This window comes from Drosophila simulans, chromosome 3L (assembly GCF_016746395.2).
Source record: "Drosophila simulans strain w501 chromosome 3L, Prin_Dsim_3.1, whole genome shotgun sequence".
Lineage (NCBI taxonomy): Eukaryota > Metazoa > Arthropoda > Insecta > Diptera > Drosophilidae > Drosophila > Drosophila simulans.
Window position 1 is genome coordinate 3,493,661 of NC_052522.2, and position 16,911 is coordinate 3,510,571.

The window sequence follows — 16,911 nt, forward strand, 5'->3', positions numbered from 1 at the left end:
GATCTCTGCAATAAAATAATAGCAATCTAAACAAGCTCCGCATTATAAAAACTAAGCCTATCCCTAAGTCGATGGTTTGGTTGCATCCTTTCCAATTTTTGCAAAAGTCATTAAACAGTTGTTACCTTTTTTTATTGCCAACAAAGCCCAATAAACAGATGGATGTCTAAACCTAATCAAATTTCTTGTTGGTGGGGAATTCGAGTTCTGGCTTAGCTCCTGTTACGCCGGAAACCCGCTGGCTGGGGAATTGTCCAGAGAAATGGAGCAAGGCAGCGAAAACGAGAGGGTGAGAGCGTGCGAATGCCTCTCTTTCGGGGAGACTTCGGCGATATTCCCAGGCTTTTAATAACTGAACAAGCCGCTCATTAATAATTTAAAATAGAGCACCAAAATATGCGATGCCCCAATGCTTGGTGACCTCTCTGTCCCACCCCTCCGCCCTCTCTCTCTCACTCTATCTATCGCTTTCGGTCTTGCAATGGAAATGGAGTGGTGAAAATGTTGTGGATGTCAAGAGAGTTGTGTTCTCTCATTTGTTTGTTGCGTGGCCACATTCCTTCATTGGATACTCGTTTTCTCCGCTTCTCTGTTGTGGATGCCTTTGCACGCGTCTCTGCCTCTCTTTCTCTCGGCACATCCCCCTCTCTTTCGCCCCCGGGTAGCCCCATCTCCCTCTGTTCGTCCGATGATTCATGCTTTTTGCCCACTGCTGCATTAAACAATGGTTTCTTAAATTATTTATTTTCGCCAACACTTCCTCATGGCAGCTAAATCAGCACTTTTCGCTCTTTCTGCTCTCTTTATCTCTTTTTGTTCTGTTTTGTTTTTATTATTTTATTTTGTTTACTTTTTGGTTTTGTTGTGCTTTGTTTCGGCTGCTGAATGGGCAGAATAAAAAACAAGCAAGTTTTTATTTTGATTTTGCATCTTTTTTTTAAAGCAATTATCGCATACTTTACTGTTTTAGGTATTTAACTATTAAAAAGTATCATAGTGCAAAAAAAAACAATTGTAAGCTAATTTTTTTCTGTGCATTTATGGCTCTGATTCTTGCTTCTCTGTATTTATTTGTGACGTAAGCCGGAACGCAAAGCTCGTCTTCAGCTGTTCAAACTTTGCCGGCTGCGCATTTCTTTGTATTTTCCTCTTTTTGGCCTGAATGAATTTTCATAGTAGCGCAAATAGCCGTGGAAAACTCACCACGACGTCGCTGCCGGCGTCGCAGCAGCTGCATTGGCTGCAGCGATGTTGATGCATGTGGCTGCCGTGCAGTTGCTGCAATGTTGCCGCTGTGTTGCTATGATGTTGCTAGCGCCGTGCGATGTTGCTGCTGTGCTGCTTTGTGTTGCCGCTGTGTCGGCGATGTTGCTGTTGTGTTTTTAGTTCACAGTCGAACGTTCGCCGCGGCTGACGTTTCGCTCTCGCTCGCTCCCTCTGTTCCCGTCTCGTTCGCGCGCCGTCCACCGCTCTCTTTCGCTCCGCCAGTGGCTTTCAAACTGCAGATATTGTACGTCACATTGCTGCTGCTGGCTTTTTTTGAATTTTTGTCGCAGCCTCATAAATCACAGCTTAAATAACCAGCGAGCAACAACAACAATAGGGTGGCAATAAATATAATAATCATATTTAATAATTTGTGTACCCTTATTGTGGCCGTTGTTTTGTGTAGCTTATTTATTTATTTGCCTCGTGTGTGTGTTTTGTGTTTGTTTATTTGAATTGTTTGCTATTTGAGCAGCCGGAGCCGCGAAGTGCGCACCCCAACGAAATGCGGTCTCTAGTTTCAATTAGAAGTCCGAGTTCGGGTCCCATTCAGCCCCTTAACCCCCTGCAGCACCCTGCCCGCTCTTAACCCCTTGGGACCACAGCACCCCCACGCTTATTTGAATTCAGCTTATTTGCGAGGCTTTGCACGGGTTGAAGTGCGTTCAGCTGCGAAAAGGAAACCAAAACTGAAGGTTACTTTTGAGGCAGAGCAGTTTATTATTATTGCTATCTTCGGGTGTTTTTTCCTCTTTTTGGCAATTACGATTCGCACAGTTAAACGAGGCCCAATTCATAATAAAATCAAATACAGTGGTCCCTAGAAGAAAAAGAAAAAAAAGCCAAAGCACGACTGAATATCAATTAGCAGCGCCATTAAATGTGCTAATGGTTTATTACCACTAAATGTTTGATTAAAAAATCTGGCATTTTGTATGGAAGATTTTATACCTTGAAATATTCTTCGTTATTTAAATAACTTATTATATTTTTGGTACATTTTTTTTTTAAAGAAACACCTGTCTTTTAAAAACATTATGAAATATACTGCATTAGCGACCACTGTAGCAAAAATAAATATGTATCATAATTCGTTTGAGTTCAAGGCGGTGCGTGACTTTGAAGTGTAAACATTTGGCGGCAATGCGAGATAATCGTGATAATGAACTTGTGTCTGGGCCCGCAGAAGCTGAATGAAAAATGCCAAGAGGGTGCAAAGAGATATCAGAAATAGTCCTATTGAAGATAATCACACAGAGCAGTTGAAGTTATCTGAGAAGATTCCTGTAAATCACAAGCTGCGTCGCTGCCTCGATTTCCATTCGCTGACTCAAGATATTTTACCCACTTTCGAGCAATTTGCATGCATCACCGGAAAGTGTGACGCAAATGCTTGTGTTTGCAGTGCCTGCAAAACTGCACAGCTCGAGCTGCAGTCTGATTTGATCTCCTAACGAGATTTGCCTTTGACCCAGCTAAGCCAAGAACCCCTATCCTTTGATTATGCCACCCCCTTTTGAGTCGCGACCTGCCCTCACCCTTAAATCGTAAATCATGCAGTATTGCGTATACGCCGTGTAACACAGGACCCTTTCAACCCCTTTTAAGAGCGCCCTTTTCCACGCTGCTGCTCACTGTCTCTCTCTCTTAGGTTCCACATGCCGGCTTGTTTTCTCTCCGAAAGAGAGCGCTACTCTATGGCACGAGCCGAAACACCACCCACCACCCACCGCCCACTGGTGGTCGCCCTTGCGCTACTTTTACCGCCTCTTCTTCTTCCTCGCCAGGCGTAACGTAAAAACGTTGACGTCGCCGTCGCAGTCGCTGCCGCTCCGCAGTCGACGTCCTTTGTCCCGTTTCTCGTTGACCTCATTTCGTGTGCGAAACTCAAAGCGGCAGGTTGTGCGTCCCGGCGAAAATATCCCGAAAATAACATCCCAGAATTTGCGAGACTTCCAAAAAAAAAAAAGAGTGTAATAGAGTTTCCGCACCAGATTTGATTTCTGATTTTTAAGCATAATTGTGATAGTGTTTCAATATGAAGCTGGCTTTCGTTACTATTTTTATGATTTGTGTGCTGCGCTTATATTATTTGCACTATTTTTAGATAAACGTGAAACTTTGCTAATAAAATGTGAATGCTGCAACTACTTAGGCGCTTTTTATAATATTCAGCTGAAACGTGAAACCACTTAAAAGGGATAAAAATCAACAACCACCCCTAACTAACAACCACCGTGGAAAAAGTCGTAGCCCGCAACAAAAAGTGTCTTTCGAGCGGCAAACTTTTTCTGCGGTTCTTGTTGTTGTCTGTGGTCGCTAGATTTATTGTTGTTTTGTCTGCAGATAATATTTGACCTCGTTTACTTGCAACTTCGGCGTCGCCGTCTGATAAACAAAAAAAAAAAGAATTGATAAACGCATATATTTATTGGAGAGTGTGTGCTGTGTTTGGAGCTCATCTATCTGCATCGGATTTGTTGTGACCCAGTGAAATTCTCGAGTAAACAGGAAAACCAAAGATATGTGTGCCATAAGCGAGAGTGTTAACCCAACTAAATAATCAATTGAATAACATTGAAATAAACTTACCTGTGCGCCCGAAATTCGTCTTAAAGCAGCAACATGGCCGAATTAATCAGTCAGCCCACTAAAATTAACAACAATAATTTTGGTGCCGGTGCGTATATACACATCATAAATAATCCACATAACATGACTGTATCTTTTTGTTTGATCAGTGATCCGTAGAGCGCACATGAAATTCCTCTGTTGTAGGTACTTGAGTTTCCTGCCCCAGAGGAATTCATCGAGCATAAACAAAAAACTGATGCTTCGATTTTTTTTATATAAATTATTTATATTGATTCGGCTTTAATTGGCATTTGTTATGGTTGCTCGATTTATTTTTACTTAGGCGGTATTCGCAGTGTAATAAAAGCGTTTGTTTATTTTGTGATGAACTTTTAAAATATAAACAAATCTCCCGAGTTCCGAAACGCTGAAGCATTTAACGGAAATCTTGACCATGAGTTGAAAACAATGATTTTGAATGGGAAACATATTTTTTAAATTTATTTATTTCTTAATAGCAACTGTATCTTAAAGCTGGTTTTCAGTATCCAATATCCTTACATGCTCTTCAATAATTTATTTGTATTGTGTTCTTTGTGCATTCGCATATATTGGCAGAGTTAAAAAAGAATTCCCCCATAAATTCAACTCTCAATTTAAAATCCAGCTCACACACAGAAGTTCGCAACTTCATCCTTTTCAGTCATACACACTTGAAAATCACAAAAAACACACATATGTGCATATATATACGTACGTATGTATATATATTTTTTCGGTTTGCTGCAGTTGCCTTAAAAAAGCAAATAAATAAGTGCATATTAAAATATGCAGCAAAAGCCCCGTTTAAAATGCAAAACAAATACGCAGAGAAGAATGACAGGCATCAAAGTAAATTTATTAAAATTAAGCGTAAACATTTTGACACAAGCCGGGCAGAAATAAAAGAGAAGAGTTATATAAATGCAACTGCCAGAAGCAGAAACTGCATTTAATTGAAAAATTGTGCAATCCAGATCTTTCTCTCTCTCTCACCCGGCTAGCTCCGTCTCTTTCTTGGGAACCCGTTTGAAAGGCGACTTCTCCTTCCTCAATTGATATTAATTCGACTCGAATTGAACTTTATTTTTGTTTGATAGAGAACATTGAACCCAAGACGATGGCCGCCGACAATCCACTGACGTCACGACCCGCGGCACATCTCGAAATCATTTATTTAATCAGACATTATGGTTTACGGACTGCGATAAGCCGCAACCTCCAAAATCCCCTTTATCTGGAAAGCAAACATGAAACAAACGCATCCGAAACTCATTATGCCATATCGATTTCTATCTCCGTCTGATTTATTAGTGCAACTAGTTTAGATTGTGGCCAACTAGTTTTGGTGTTGCTTTTGGTTTCAGTTGTCTAATTATGAATGCCGCCTTTACATCGCCAAATACAATGTCAAATTGATTAAATTTTGAGGCTAGCTATCCGATGGCTAAATCAATTAGAGAGTTACGGCAGCTTAGATTTACGATCAATATTGAAATCGGGCGCATATGATGCACACTTTCACTTCAATAATTAAAATAACTGCTTTTAATTTGAAAATAATAGACTTTCCGCTAAATAATATGTTAAAATTTCTAGAAACAGTACAAGCAGTACATATCTAAAGTGAAAAAAATAAAGTTTTAGGGATTACGTAGGTTTTTTGATGGAAATGTGAGAGTTTGCCCGATATCTATAAAATTTTAAACCTGTTTTCTATAGACCTCATTTGTTTTCTTATCATTGTAAAACCCAACCCGACTTTTTCTTATCAGCACATGTTTTTCTTTCAACCTAATATTAATGATTTTCTAAAGTAGGACGTACATGCAACTTGCTATTCTACTATTAAGTGCCAGATTTAAATGATTATGTTTATGTTTTCATAAAATTACTTGAACACTTTAAATAGTTTTCAACTGTCTCTGTTTTTGCCCCATAGGGTCTCAACTTTCCTTTGCAAAAAAGTATTTTTTTTTTAATTAAACTCGGATTTGGCAGGTCTCTATTTTGTGCCAAGTTTCTTGGTTTTTGGCGAGTTTCAGATGAACGATTCGTGAACACGCAACTCCAGTCAAAAAGCTGGTGCTGCCGTGTGCGAAAACTATTAAAACAGGTGGCCAATACACTCACCCAAATATATGTGTAGCCTTTCATTACGAAAACATGCAACTGGTTGACTAATTTCCTACCCAGTTTTCTTATCCAACACGCCCCATCTTTGGAGGAAACTCTCCCTTTCTCCAACTTTAATTTGATTAGATTTGATGGGCTGGCGATAAAAAATAGTTCTATATGGTAATAAAATTTGTGTTCGCCCTCGGGCGTGCATGAATATTTCAAAAAAACTAAATAATCCCGCTTTTCGAGGGTGTAGTTTTGATGGTTTTTTAATTTTATTATTTGCCTGGTGAATAAATGATGCGTGTTTTATGGCGACGCTGATGGATGTGGCTGCCAAAGGCGTAGAAAGCTTGGCCAGCAAGGGTTAATGGCAGCCAGAACTAAAAATTTATGTTTGCGTGAAGTTGAACATTTAAATACTATTAATGAGCAAAGCAATTTGAGTATTTTTCAATCTATCATCTATCATTTTCACACATGCTAGGCTTAATTTTATTTATATAAATTGTTTTTTATATGTTTTTCATGTTTTAATAATTTCTTTCGGGCTTAGAGTTATTTTAATTAGTTGAAATTTTATCGGCTTGCAGAATTCCATTATTCCACATTTAATTAGTTACACATGCATTTTAATTAAACAGAGACTTTGCAACTCCTTCTCCTGCATATAAATGAACCGCATACAAATAAAATTTGTACTAAACTTTGTTTGCCCAGCAAATTTAATATTGATAAAAGTTAGAATTCAATTTGCCGAGTTCAGTGGGGTCATGAACTGAGGGAAAGGGTGGAAATCGATTGAATCTGTGGATTTGCCACATTTTTTTTGCTTGCCCACTCGTCACGTGTCTGTGTGGTTTTGTTTTTTTTTTTGGCCATCGCTCACCTATTTTTGGCAATGAGTTTTTTGCGCTGCCTGGAAGTTTGTGCCGGCAAAAAATCTCCGCGTCATTTATAAGCCATTTAATCATCGAGCATTCCTGGACTTTCAGTTCCGTCAGCTGTCGCTACTGCATTTTACTCGAGTCTTCCTCTATTTTTAGAGGCTTTTTCCCGGCGTTCTCCAAAAGAGCAAAACTCTCGCAATTAGTCAGCTGCTTGTCGCCCAAAAGTGTCAAAATATTTTTGCTAGCAACAGCTTTGCTTTATTTTGTTTTGTTTTTCGTTTTTGTAATTTTTTTACTCAGCATTCTATTTTCCCTTGCATTGAATCAGAGAATGTGTGCAAGTTGGCCAAAAGCCAGGGGATGGTTAACAAGAGAGGGGAGATATAACTACATATGTTCATACCATACCATTACTTTCTTGAAATTAAATTCTAAAACATTTTATAAAGATATAAACTTTCATTAAACTTCCTTATATATAAATAAATAAATATTTACCTTATATTAACAACTTAACTGCTATTATTTTGCACACGACTGTGGGATGAGCTGCCGTGTGTCGTGGCCAAAATGTCACGTATACGTCGTGTGGCCTGCCACAGAATCTGCTTCGCCTCCTTCACGATTTTCACGCCTGTCTCGCGCTTTTCCACTTTTCCTCGTCGGCTAGCCCTGCTTTTGCTTTTGTTTTGCTCGACTGTGGGTAATTACGTCATTAACAAGAAATTTGGAAAGTGCTCGTCATATCATTTTCTTTTTGGCTTGTGTCAACTGTTTGGCTGCTGTTTCTTGTCGAGGGGGTAATTGCCGGTCTGCTTTTGGGGCAATGAATGCGTTTCGAAAGGAGGCATTTTGTTAGGGACTAAAACAGATTGTAAACTATTAGGCAACATTAATTGGTTTAATTTAACTTAGCATATATTTTCTGGAAATAAGATTGAAAGGAAGTGTTATGCGTGTTTCCTCTTTTTTCACTTTAATAAAAAATGCTATAATAATGTTATTAGTCGAACCCAATCATGCTAATAGAAATGCACCTTTTAGTTATAGGACTACTTTTGGTATCGCTTGATATAGAACACCCTAGTAAATATAATTATCCTAATTGGGGATCGTTATCCAATCCCTAAGTTGCGCCCATCAATTTCCATATTTCATTGGCAAGTCAATAGAACTTCCAACCAGAACGAGCATTTCTTTCCAACTACCTTTTGCATTTTTGATTATTTATTTTGCCTGTTTTTCTTTTTGTGTGGCTCCTCGTTATTTGTTCCCTAATTAGATGTCACAGACATTAGCCAACCTTTCCAGGAGTGACTGACTGCTCAGTTCTCGGCGCCCTTCCTATTTTTGCTTGTGGCACGCCTGACTGGCCACGCCCCCAGCCGGCAGATAACATGGGCGGATGGGCGTTGTTGGATCCTCTAGGCTATTGAACCCACTCAATGCCACTCAACTCGCTACCTGTCTGCGTATATCAGCGCTATATCGCTCGCCTTTGATCTGGAACTTTGTTGCCCACAATTTGTTGTCGCCGTCTGGGGCTGACATTGATTTTGATTGCAAACTTTGATGTTTGCATATGCAACTCATTAATGCAGTGCCACTTTGCCATTGCAACTTTATCGCTGGGCGGAAACTTTTGCGCCACGCCTTTAATTAAATAAGTTTTCTGTTATCAAGTGCGTTTCTTTTTCGGAGCCGGGGCTCTTGCAATATTGACAACAATTTATCAAAAACTATTAAGGCTGGCGCCATTTTATGCAAATCACTGTGCACAGTGAGTGTCATTTATATGCAATCGCCTGGCTCGGTGTGTCTGGCTCTGTCAACTGGCATTAGCATCAGCATCAGCATCGCCATCATAATCATATTTCCAGCTCACTTATGTAGACAACACCAGAAACAACACGGCTATATAGAGCTCTTTGTTGGAAATGCACAGAAAGAAAATTTTATAAAAACCAGAGGACATTAATAATGGTTTGAAATCGATTGCTTCACATTACAAGTCATTATAACATTGAGTATGGGACAAAGAAAATTAGTTTAATCTTAATATAGTTAGTTTTAACACCTTTACTTAGGTATTCCCCCTAGTTTCTCCCTGTTTCCGAGTTCTTTGTTGTCAAATCACCTCCCCCTTTTTGAAGCCGTCGGGTTATGTTTTTGAATAGCCATTTTAGAAGTCAACAACAGCTTATAGTTATGACTCCAATGGCCCCCGTAATTGAGTTGCAGATTTGGTGAAAATGGAAGGGGGTTACTGGAGGGCCTTATGCAAAGCACTCCATGGCCATAAATTGCTCGGGCTTGAGTTGCTTCTTGCATTGTTTAAGCCAAATTGCTTTCGACAACAAGCCAAACTATACTCAAGGGGTTCGAACGAGAAGTTATCTCAACACTCCAGCATACACTTTATCGCCTGATTTAGCTCGGCTCACATATGGCTGAATAAATAACGAGAAATACATTTTACATATGGAGAGTGAGAGATACACTTTTAAGTTATTTTCTGTATGCAATTGTCAAAGTCGCCTTTATTCTCGGACCAAACTGGTTTGGTACTTTGCTGGATATTTATTGGATGTAGGGGCTTTGTGGAGGTCGTTTTGGAGTGGTCATCTCAATCAGTGTCAGTGCAGCGGCTTAAAAGTTGTGAAGAGTTTGACAAATGATTGTTCAAGTGGCAATTTCCTTATTGGGATGGTTGAATCTGACGGATAATCCGGAGATCTAAGTGTAAATGAAGAACGAGGAAATTTGAATTCGAGATGTAGGTGTTAGATAACACAGCAATCTTTATTTATTTAATTGTACTTAACCACACGATTTTATTACTAAACCAAAACAATATTTGCTAATCTGTTTATCCATTCCACTTTTAGAATACAGAATTGTTGACCCAATTGCTTTATTTTAGCCACAACTAGCCACAAAAAGCACTCATTTTTGTGCGTTCTAATAATAGCGAAAAAACACACTCCAAAATCATTAATGCAATCAGCAAACCGGGAAAACCAGACACGCCTCCCATTGAAAGCCCCTTTGAAAAAAGACAACAAATACCAATTTTCATGCCTCACTGAGCATTCAAATAAGCGCTTTTTGCTAAATGTTATTATTTGATCATTTCGACAAACAACAGAATTAAAAAGAAAACTTAATTATACCGCTGAGTTGTGGAGGGGAACGCGAGATTCCCCCTCGAATACTAAAATAAACTGAGAAATGCATTTTCTATTTTCGGCCGAATATTTTTGGTTGGTGTAAAATTTGTTGATTATTCATTTGGGGAAATGCAGTCGCCACGATTTTCCATCTCTGGGGTCACCCTGTTTATTATGTGCGACCACGCTCGACTGATTTATGTTCGTTTATAACAACGAAATCTGCGTTTTGTTTCCTCTGTTTGTTTGTTTTGAAGTTTTCCCAATGTATATATAGAAAACAGACAACTTGATTGGAGCCATCATTATGCAATCACCGAATGTCACTTAATAAATCTCTCACATTTCAGCGCAATTAAGTGATTTGTTTGCGTAAATTTATTTATGTATATTTTTTTCTCCTATTTATTTGCAGGCGTCACAATGCGCGAGAAAAAGGGAGGAGCCCTTCAGAAACTCAAGAAGAGACTTTCGCACAGCTTCGGCAGATTAAGTGAGTAGAAATTATACAAAACTATCAGTAATTCTAAGAGAAAACTGTAATTAAATATTATACTCGCCTTGAATTGTCAATAATCCCGAGGAAAACTCTCAGTGAATTGAGTCACTCCGCGATTTGTGTTTCCATGTGGGTGCAGTGTCTTTCAAACAATAGTTAGTTATGGTAATGCAATAGTCTATAGATAAATTTATGTATATGTGCAATAATGCAACCCAAGTTGCGGCATCACATAAAAAACTTGTTTAAATCAAGCGGGCGGTGCAGAAAATGTCAAATGAATTGTGTATGTGAAGTTGAAGCTAGGAGAATTTATTATATATACGAGTCATCAGAGTTTTAATAATTTTCAATGTCCATTTTAAGCCAAAAATTTAAATATTTTCCATGGGTTTTAATTCAGTTAAGCCATTATTCGGAGTCTGTTCCCTGTTAATACCTGTAACTATAGCGTTATAAAAACGATTTCGCTTCAATTTTTCGCATACAGAACATCAAGTTTTTTCCCAGCTGTTATGAATTCAAAACATTTCCTGCCCCAAAGAACCCAACTTCCATCAACTTTCCCACTAAAAAAAAGGAACCCATCAACTCATTCCGTCTCAAATTTTTGCATTTATACGAACAAAAACGGAACTTCTTTTATTGTGTCCTTCAGCTTTTTCTGACCGAAAACACAATTCCCAAATAAAAACAAAAACAAAAAACGTCAATGCAATTTTTAGTTAAAAAACTTTCCTGCGAGACCGCAACAGATACAAATACAAAATGCAAAAATAAATGCAAAACGAACTTGAATTTTCAGACAGAAACTTATCGATTTCTGCGTTGGCAGTGTGGGAAAAGCTTTTAATGGTCTAAAAACGCATTTTGATGGGTTGTCAGTTTGGCTTTTTTCGTTGCGGTAATTGAATGCACTCGTTGCCCGTCAAATGCAATTTGACAGACAAAAGAGCCCGAAATATGCCAAAAACTTCGGAAAGTGTAAACATATTTTGACGAATTACTTGATCGAATGCCTGTGGAGTGATGTGCCCCTCTAATCTTTGGATTTCATAGAATTCGCCATGCATTTCGATGGTTTATTAAGTTTATTTGAGCATGACATGGAAACCCGTATAGTTTGCACCACGTTGACTCACTGAAAAACCCGTTTCGGTCGCTTGATTTTGCGGCATGCGGCTAATTGTCTTTCAACGCCCACGCAAACGGTTTTATTTTCGGTTTTTGTTTAGCTTTTTTTCAGCCTTCATTTCTTGTTCCAGAAACTAGTTCGGCGAACAGGTGTTTTTCTTCCCATAATCGGAGCGATTTTGTGTGTTTTGCGATCTAGTCAGGGGCGTAGTCAAAGATACGGCGGTGGCAAATGTAAAATATAGTTTGAGTGCCACAGGTAAGCCGCTGAATATCTGACTAATGGTCTTGATTGGCTGGAAATCCAACCATATTTGGCCTGAGTATTTAATTGACATTTTGTGTCGTGGCTTTTGTTTTGAAATACCGAGTATATGGACTTAATTGGGCTCATATGCTGGTAAATAAGTCGTTTCAGATTTCTTGGAAAAGAGAAAAATTGGGCGACCAGGAAATAGTTAAATTCAAACTACCACATTCTTAATTCATATAAAAATTACTATAATTATTTCACCAACTGATTTCATTTCATCAATCAATCCGGCAGAATGAATTTCTTTTTGAATTTTGTGCTCATTTTACAACATTTCAACTCATGTTCAGTGAGCAATTTTACTATTTCATTTCGATGAAGAATGAAGTTTGCAGCGAATTTTCCTTCACCACAACCAATATGTCAGTGTTTTCCCCTCGGAGTTGCAGCACCCGCGTCAACAATTGGGCAATCCTTCAAGCGGAAACAATTTCAAATGCATCTTGAGCTTGCATTGAAACAATTTCTCACGATTTTGCCATTTGGGAGCTTCTGTTTCGCCTCGGCTCATAAATGTTGCATTAACCGAAGAATATAAAACATCTGGTAGAGTTGGCTTTATTTAAGCTGAAGTTTAAATGTTTTGCTTGCATTATTGAGCAGTTTTGTGCAGCAGCTGGCTGATGCAACTGAAAAGGGGGAACAAATAAAACCAAGGAATGCCACTCGAGTTGCAAGTTGTCTGCCAAGGCCATTACAACAACCCACTAACTGTAGTCGCTAGTTGCTGGACTTGTCTTGTCTTAGCTGCTTGTCAGCGAACTGATACTTGCAGCTTAACTATCGTTAATTGCCGCACGAGCTGCCGCTTGTGTTGCCTCGTTTTAATTATACCCAGCTCTGTGTCTGTAACTCACAGTCGCTCCTTCTAAACTGCTTCATTCGCCGGCCATAAAAGTTATGAAGTTATAAGACGTTGCACAACAGAAATTAAGTACCTACACGCTAAACAATAAAACTAGACTTCAGTTGAAGAGCAGTTAAATTATATAGCCCCCCTAATAAAACAGGAAAATAAAGCTAGTAGTATCTTTGTGTTTAGTTTAGTACGAACTAAACTATTTACGAACAGAGATCGTGTTTAAAATCGTTTTTAATGCTTATATAGTGCAGGGCTTGATTGACTTCTTTTTTTTCAGTGCAGCTTATAGTTACAGCGCTTCCTCTTCAGCTTTTGATGAGTGCATTCCATAGATCAGAATTGCACAGACCGGAGTCACACACACACATATCACTTATGTATGTTTACTTGCAACGATCGAGATTTCTGTGTGATCTTTTCTGCTTTTTGAGCTGTGGATAACATGGAGTTCTCTTGGAGAACTCTTTCTTGAGTTCGAGTTCTTTAAGGATGTCTGTAAAGTGGTTTTACGATATGAAAACATGTTCGTAATTGTATCCACTTGAAATACAGGGATTAGTTGTAATAAATTCATTCATGAGAATGAAAATAAAAACATGAAATTTCACAACGACAACCACTTAAATCTGGCCACCTCGACTTAGATAAAACTACAAACACCTCTTGCCTCAAGTGAAAAATCCTCAACTTATTTAACCAACAATTGTGACACTTATTCCTCCGCCCACTTCCGCTCCTATGAAATAGAGGATAACTTTGCTCGACTGAAGTGAGATTCTTGAGATAACTCGAGGCTCCTTTGCTCCTTTTTGGTGTAAATATTTTATGGCGTCGAATGTCCGACTTTGACACTTGGTTGTCGGCTATATCGTCGCCATCGCATCATCATCGTCGTCGTCGTCGTCGTAGTCGTCGTCTCTATTTCTTTGTGCCAGTGATACAGTTCTCTACAGTGTTTCACCTCGCTCTTTGCCATGTTTTTCTCGTTTTTGCAGGCTTGTCATAATCCTTTCTGATAGCATTTTATGTCACAAGCCATGGCCAAACACACTCGACGTTGTCTATGGCTTTAACCCTTGACTGGTGTCCGTCTATCTGGCCGCCAGTCGCAGCCACTTGATAACTTTACACTTGAGCTCACTGTCGCTGCTATTTTCAGACCTACTCAATGGCAAAAAAAAAAACAAAAAATGGAAAAAATAACCGAGAAAAATGTATATAAAAGATTCAGCAGCCGAAGACGAAGCGCGATAAGCAGCTAATGGTCGCCGACTGTTGATGCTTCCTCCACCGTCTCGCTTTTATCTCCCGGAACTCCACACCCACCCTCTACATGGTATCTCCGCCACTCACTTCCCAGGTCTTTTCAATGCCCTCAGAACAACTAAACTGGACTCTGCCCGCATATGTGCTGCTGACACAGTGATAACTGCTTTGAGTGGATCTATCGTTCCATGATTCACGGAAATGCGGGTCGTAAGCTTTAAATTGATTTGAGAGCGGCTTAGATGTGATTAAAAATCAATTAAAAACAGATTTACTGTTAAAATAGTTACTATCTCTTAACACGTAAGCTAAACTTTCTATTAACAAGTTTTTTGCCTCTTTGAAGCTTGACTAATTGGTATTGAAACTACGAGTACTGATCAGTTTCTTTATATGCAGTAATCACTGTACCATCGCAGTCCATTCAAGTGCCACTGAGCAGATTCCGCTATCAGAACACGCATCGTTTCTCGCTTTTCGTCTCGCTTTCCCATCGCCTTTCAGCATTGTATTTACGCTCTGATTTGTGAAGAGCAAGAAACGCTACAGATGCCATCTGCCCCGCCCACCGACCACCGCCCTCATCCCGGCAACTTTCCGCCCCAACTTATCTAAAGATTTGAAGTACGTATATGTGGAAAAATCCGCTTTGGTGGCCCGTTTAATATGTCATGTCATTGATATGAAAACCCTCTTTCACTTGGTTTCAGTTTTATTTTCCGGCATGTGAGCTGATCTCCGCGACGGCCACACGTCGTATGAGTAATCACGCACATGACCTTTCGCTCGCTTAAGCACATTTAATGCAACGCCCCCCCACCCCCCACTAAATGTTGCACTATTAAATAAGTTATATGAGAAAATACTCATACATGTTGCCAGCGCAAAATCCATAAACCGGAAGATTTTTTTACGCCCTCAGCGCGTTGAAAAGAAATTTATGCGGGTATTTTCTGTGTTTTATTACACGAATTCCTGAATTTCTGAGTAATTTAGTGAGGCCTCTGCCGCGGAGGGTTTTCCTCGATTTTTCCGTGCTTATGTTTGTGACATTGATGAGTGGCACTGAGCACTGAACTGTGGGGTTAATGGTTCAACATTGCGAAGGGGTTAAAGGTTTTGAAACAAAAATATTTAAATTTATATTACGTTTTGTTCTCGTACACATTTATTATGAAATACTGAAATGTAGTATATTACCTAATAGCTGTAAAATTAAATAGAGACTCTGCCGACTGATAAGCAGTCAACTAGAAGCACTTAAAATGCACCTGGCACTCCCTGAGTTGCATTACATCATTCGGTTTGTTCCACTTCTGTCAATTATGTGTGTTTATCTTTTTTCACCGATTCCCAACACACATTTTCCAATTTCAAACAGCTTAACCCCTTGGGACACCGTGCCCGGGATTATTCTGCATTTTCGCCGACTATCATTGACTGTCCATAAACATTTGTGCCCCGTTCCATTTTATTATTTTACTCTCTGCCGGTGACAGGCGTTTCGTACATGTTCGATAATTTGTTTTTAAACGGCTCATTGTTGCTGGTGTTGCTGCTGTTTCGACTCTTGTCGAATGGGCCCATTACAGGTACATGTGTTGTCTGGAGCTGAAGAAAAAACCGAATCTTTTTTTATATGCCAGGCCAAGCGTCAACGTTGCCTGGAAAACGTGCCTTGAATGCGAGCAGGTTTTTTTCCCTTTATTTTCTTTGGAGGCTCACCGCCCATAATAAAAGTATTTTAAGTGAAATTCACAGCCTTCCGACGTAAATCGTAAAAATTCTGTTTTCAACGCGGCTTTTACTATTTCGTTGTTTGGTTTCTTTGGCGGTTGTGTACTGGTCTGCTGTTTGGCAACGCGGGTAGAATTCAATTAGGCTGAAATAGTTTGGAAGTCAATTTGCAATTAGCTACAGAGGAAAAAATGTTTAGCTCTTTGGAAAAAATAATATCCACATGGTATAAATAAGCGTAATATCGAGCTTACCATTAATTTGATTATTTATTTATTTAAATAATTTTAAATAAATATTTATCAGTGTATCTAGCAAGCTTGCCGCCAGCTCGTCTGGTTCTCATTTTTTTGCTGTACAACTTTATTTTTGGCATCTTTAGCTCGTTCTTCACTCGTTCAATGACTCTAATTCTGTAGTGAATGTCAAGGGATCCTCCCTTCGCCGCTCCGTTCTTTTGCCATTTCCTAATGCAGTTTTCAATTTGCCATTTCTGCTGATGCTGTTCGTGCCTTTGTTTATTGTTTATCTATGCCGCTGCATTTTTTTCTCCCTGTTGTATTGTTTATTTTCGGTGGCTTACGCTGACGTCAAACAACGTTCACGACATTTGCGATCGGAAGACTCTAACACGTCCGTGCTCTTTGCTTCCACCATGGGTTTCCCTTTCCGATTATTATGTTTTTTGCATGCAAAGTGCAATGCCAACAGCAGCAGAAAAAGCAGAAGCCGTAGCCTCAGCGATAAACACAGCCAGACTAGACACCGCATAAACAAGGAAAATACCAAAAATTGGTAGGGGGTGGCCACAAAAGGCTTTTTGCATTTTAATAGAAATGTTCTGGCGTCTTGCGCGCCGACGAAGACTCAAGCTCAACCCATGGCCCTTATTTCGGAGGGGGGCACACTACATGGCTTATGGGTGCATTGAATTTGAAATAAAACAAAAGCAAGTTATTGAAAACTGTATTCACAAGCTTTCCTGCAATGTATTTTTAATTTAATATTTACATTAAGAGAAAAGAGTAAGGGTCGGCTTC

The 16,911-nt window shown here is 39.2% G+C and overlaps 1 protein-coding gene across 4 annotated transcripts in view; it reads left to right on the forward strand.

Moving 5' to 3' along the window:
* LOC6736653 (cyclin-dependent kinase 14) overlaps positions 1-16,911 on the forward strand; it is a 94,232-nt gene that overhangs the window by 26,604 nt on the left and 50,717 nt on the right. For 2 of the 4 annotated variants that reach the window (XM_039294006.2, XM_039294005.2), the window contains one exon: positions 10,476-10,553. In XM_039294006.2, the coding sequence (XP_039149940.1) occupies positions 10,476-10,553 (78 nt within the window). Of the gene's footprint in view, positions 1-1,348; positions 1,511-3,612; positions 3,947-10,475; positions 10,554-16,911 lie in introns of those variants that run through there. The other 2 variants (XM_016170794.3, XM_016170793.3) reach the window with 2 other exon arrangements.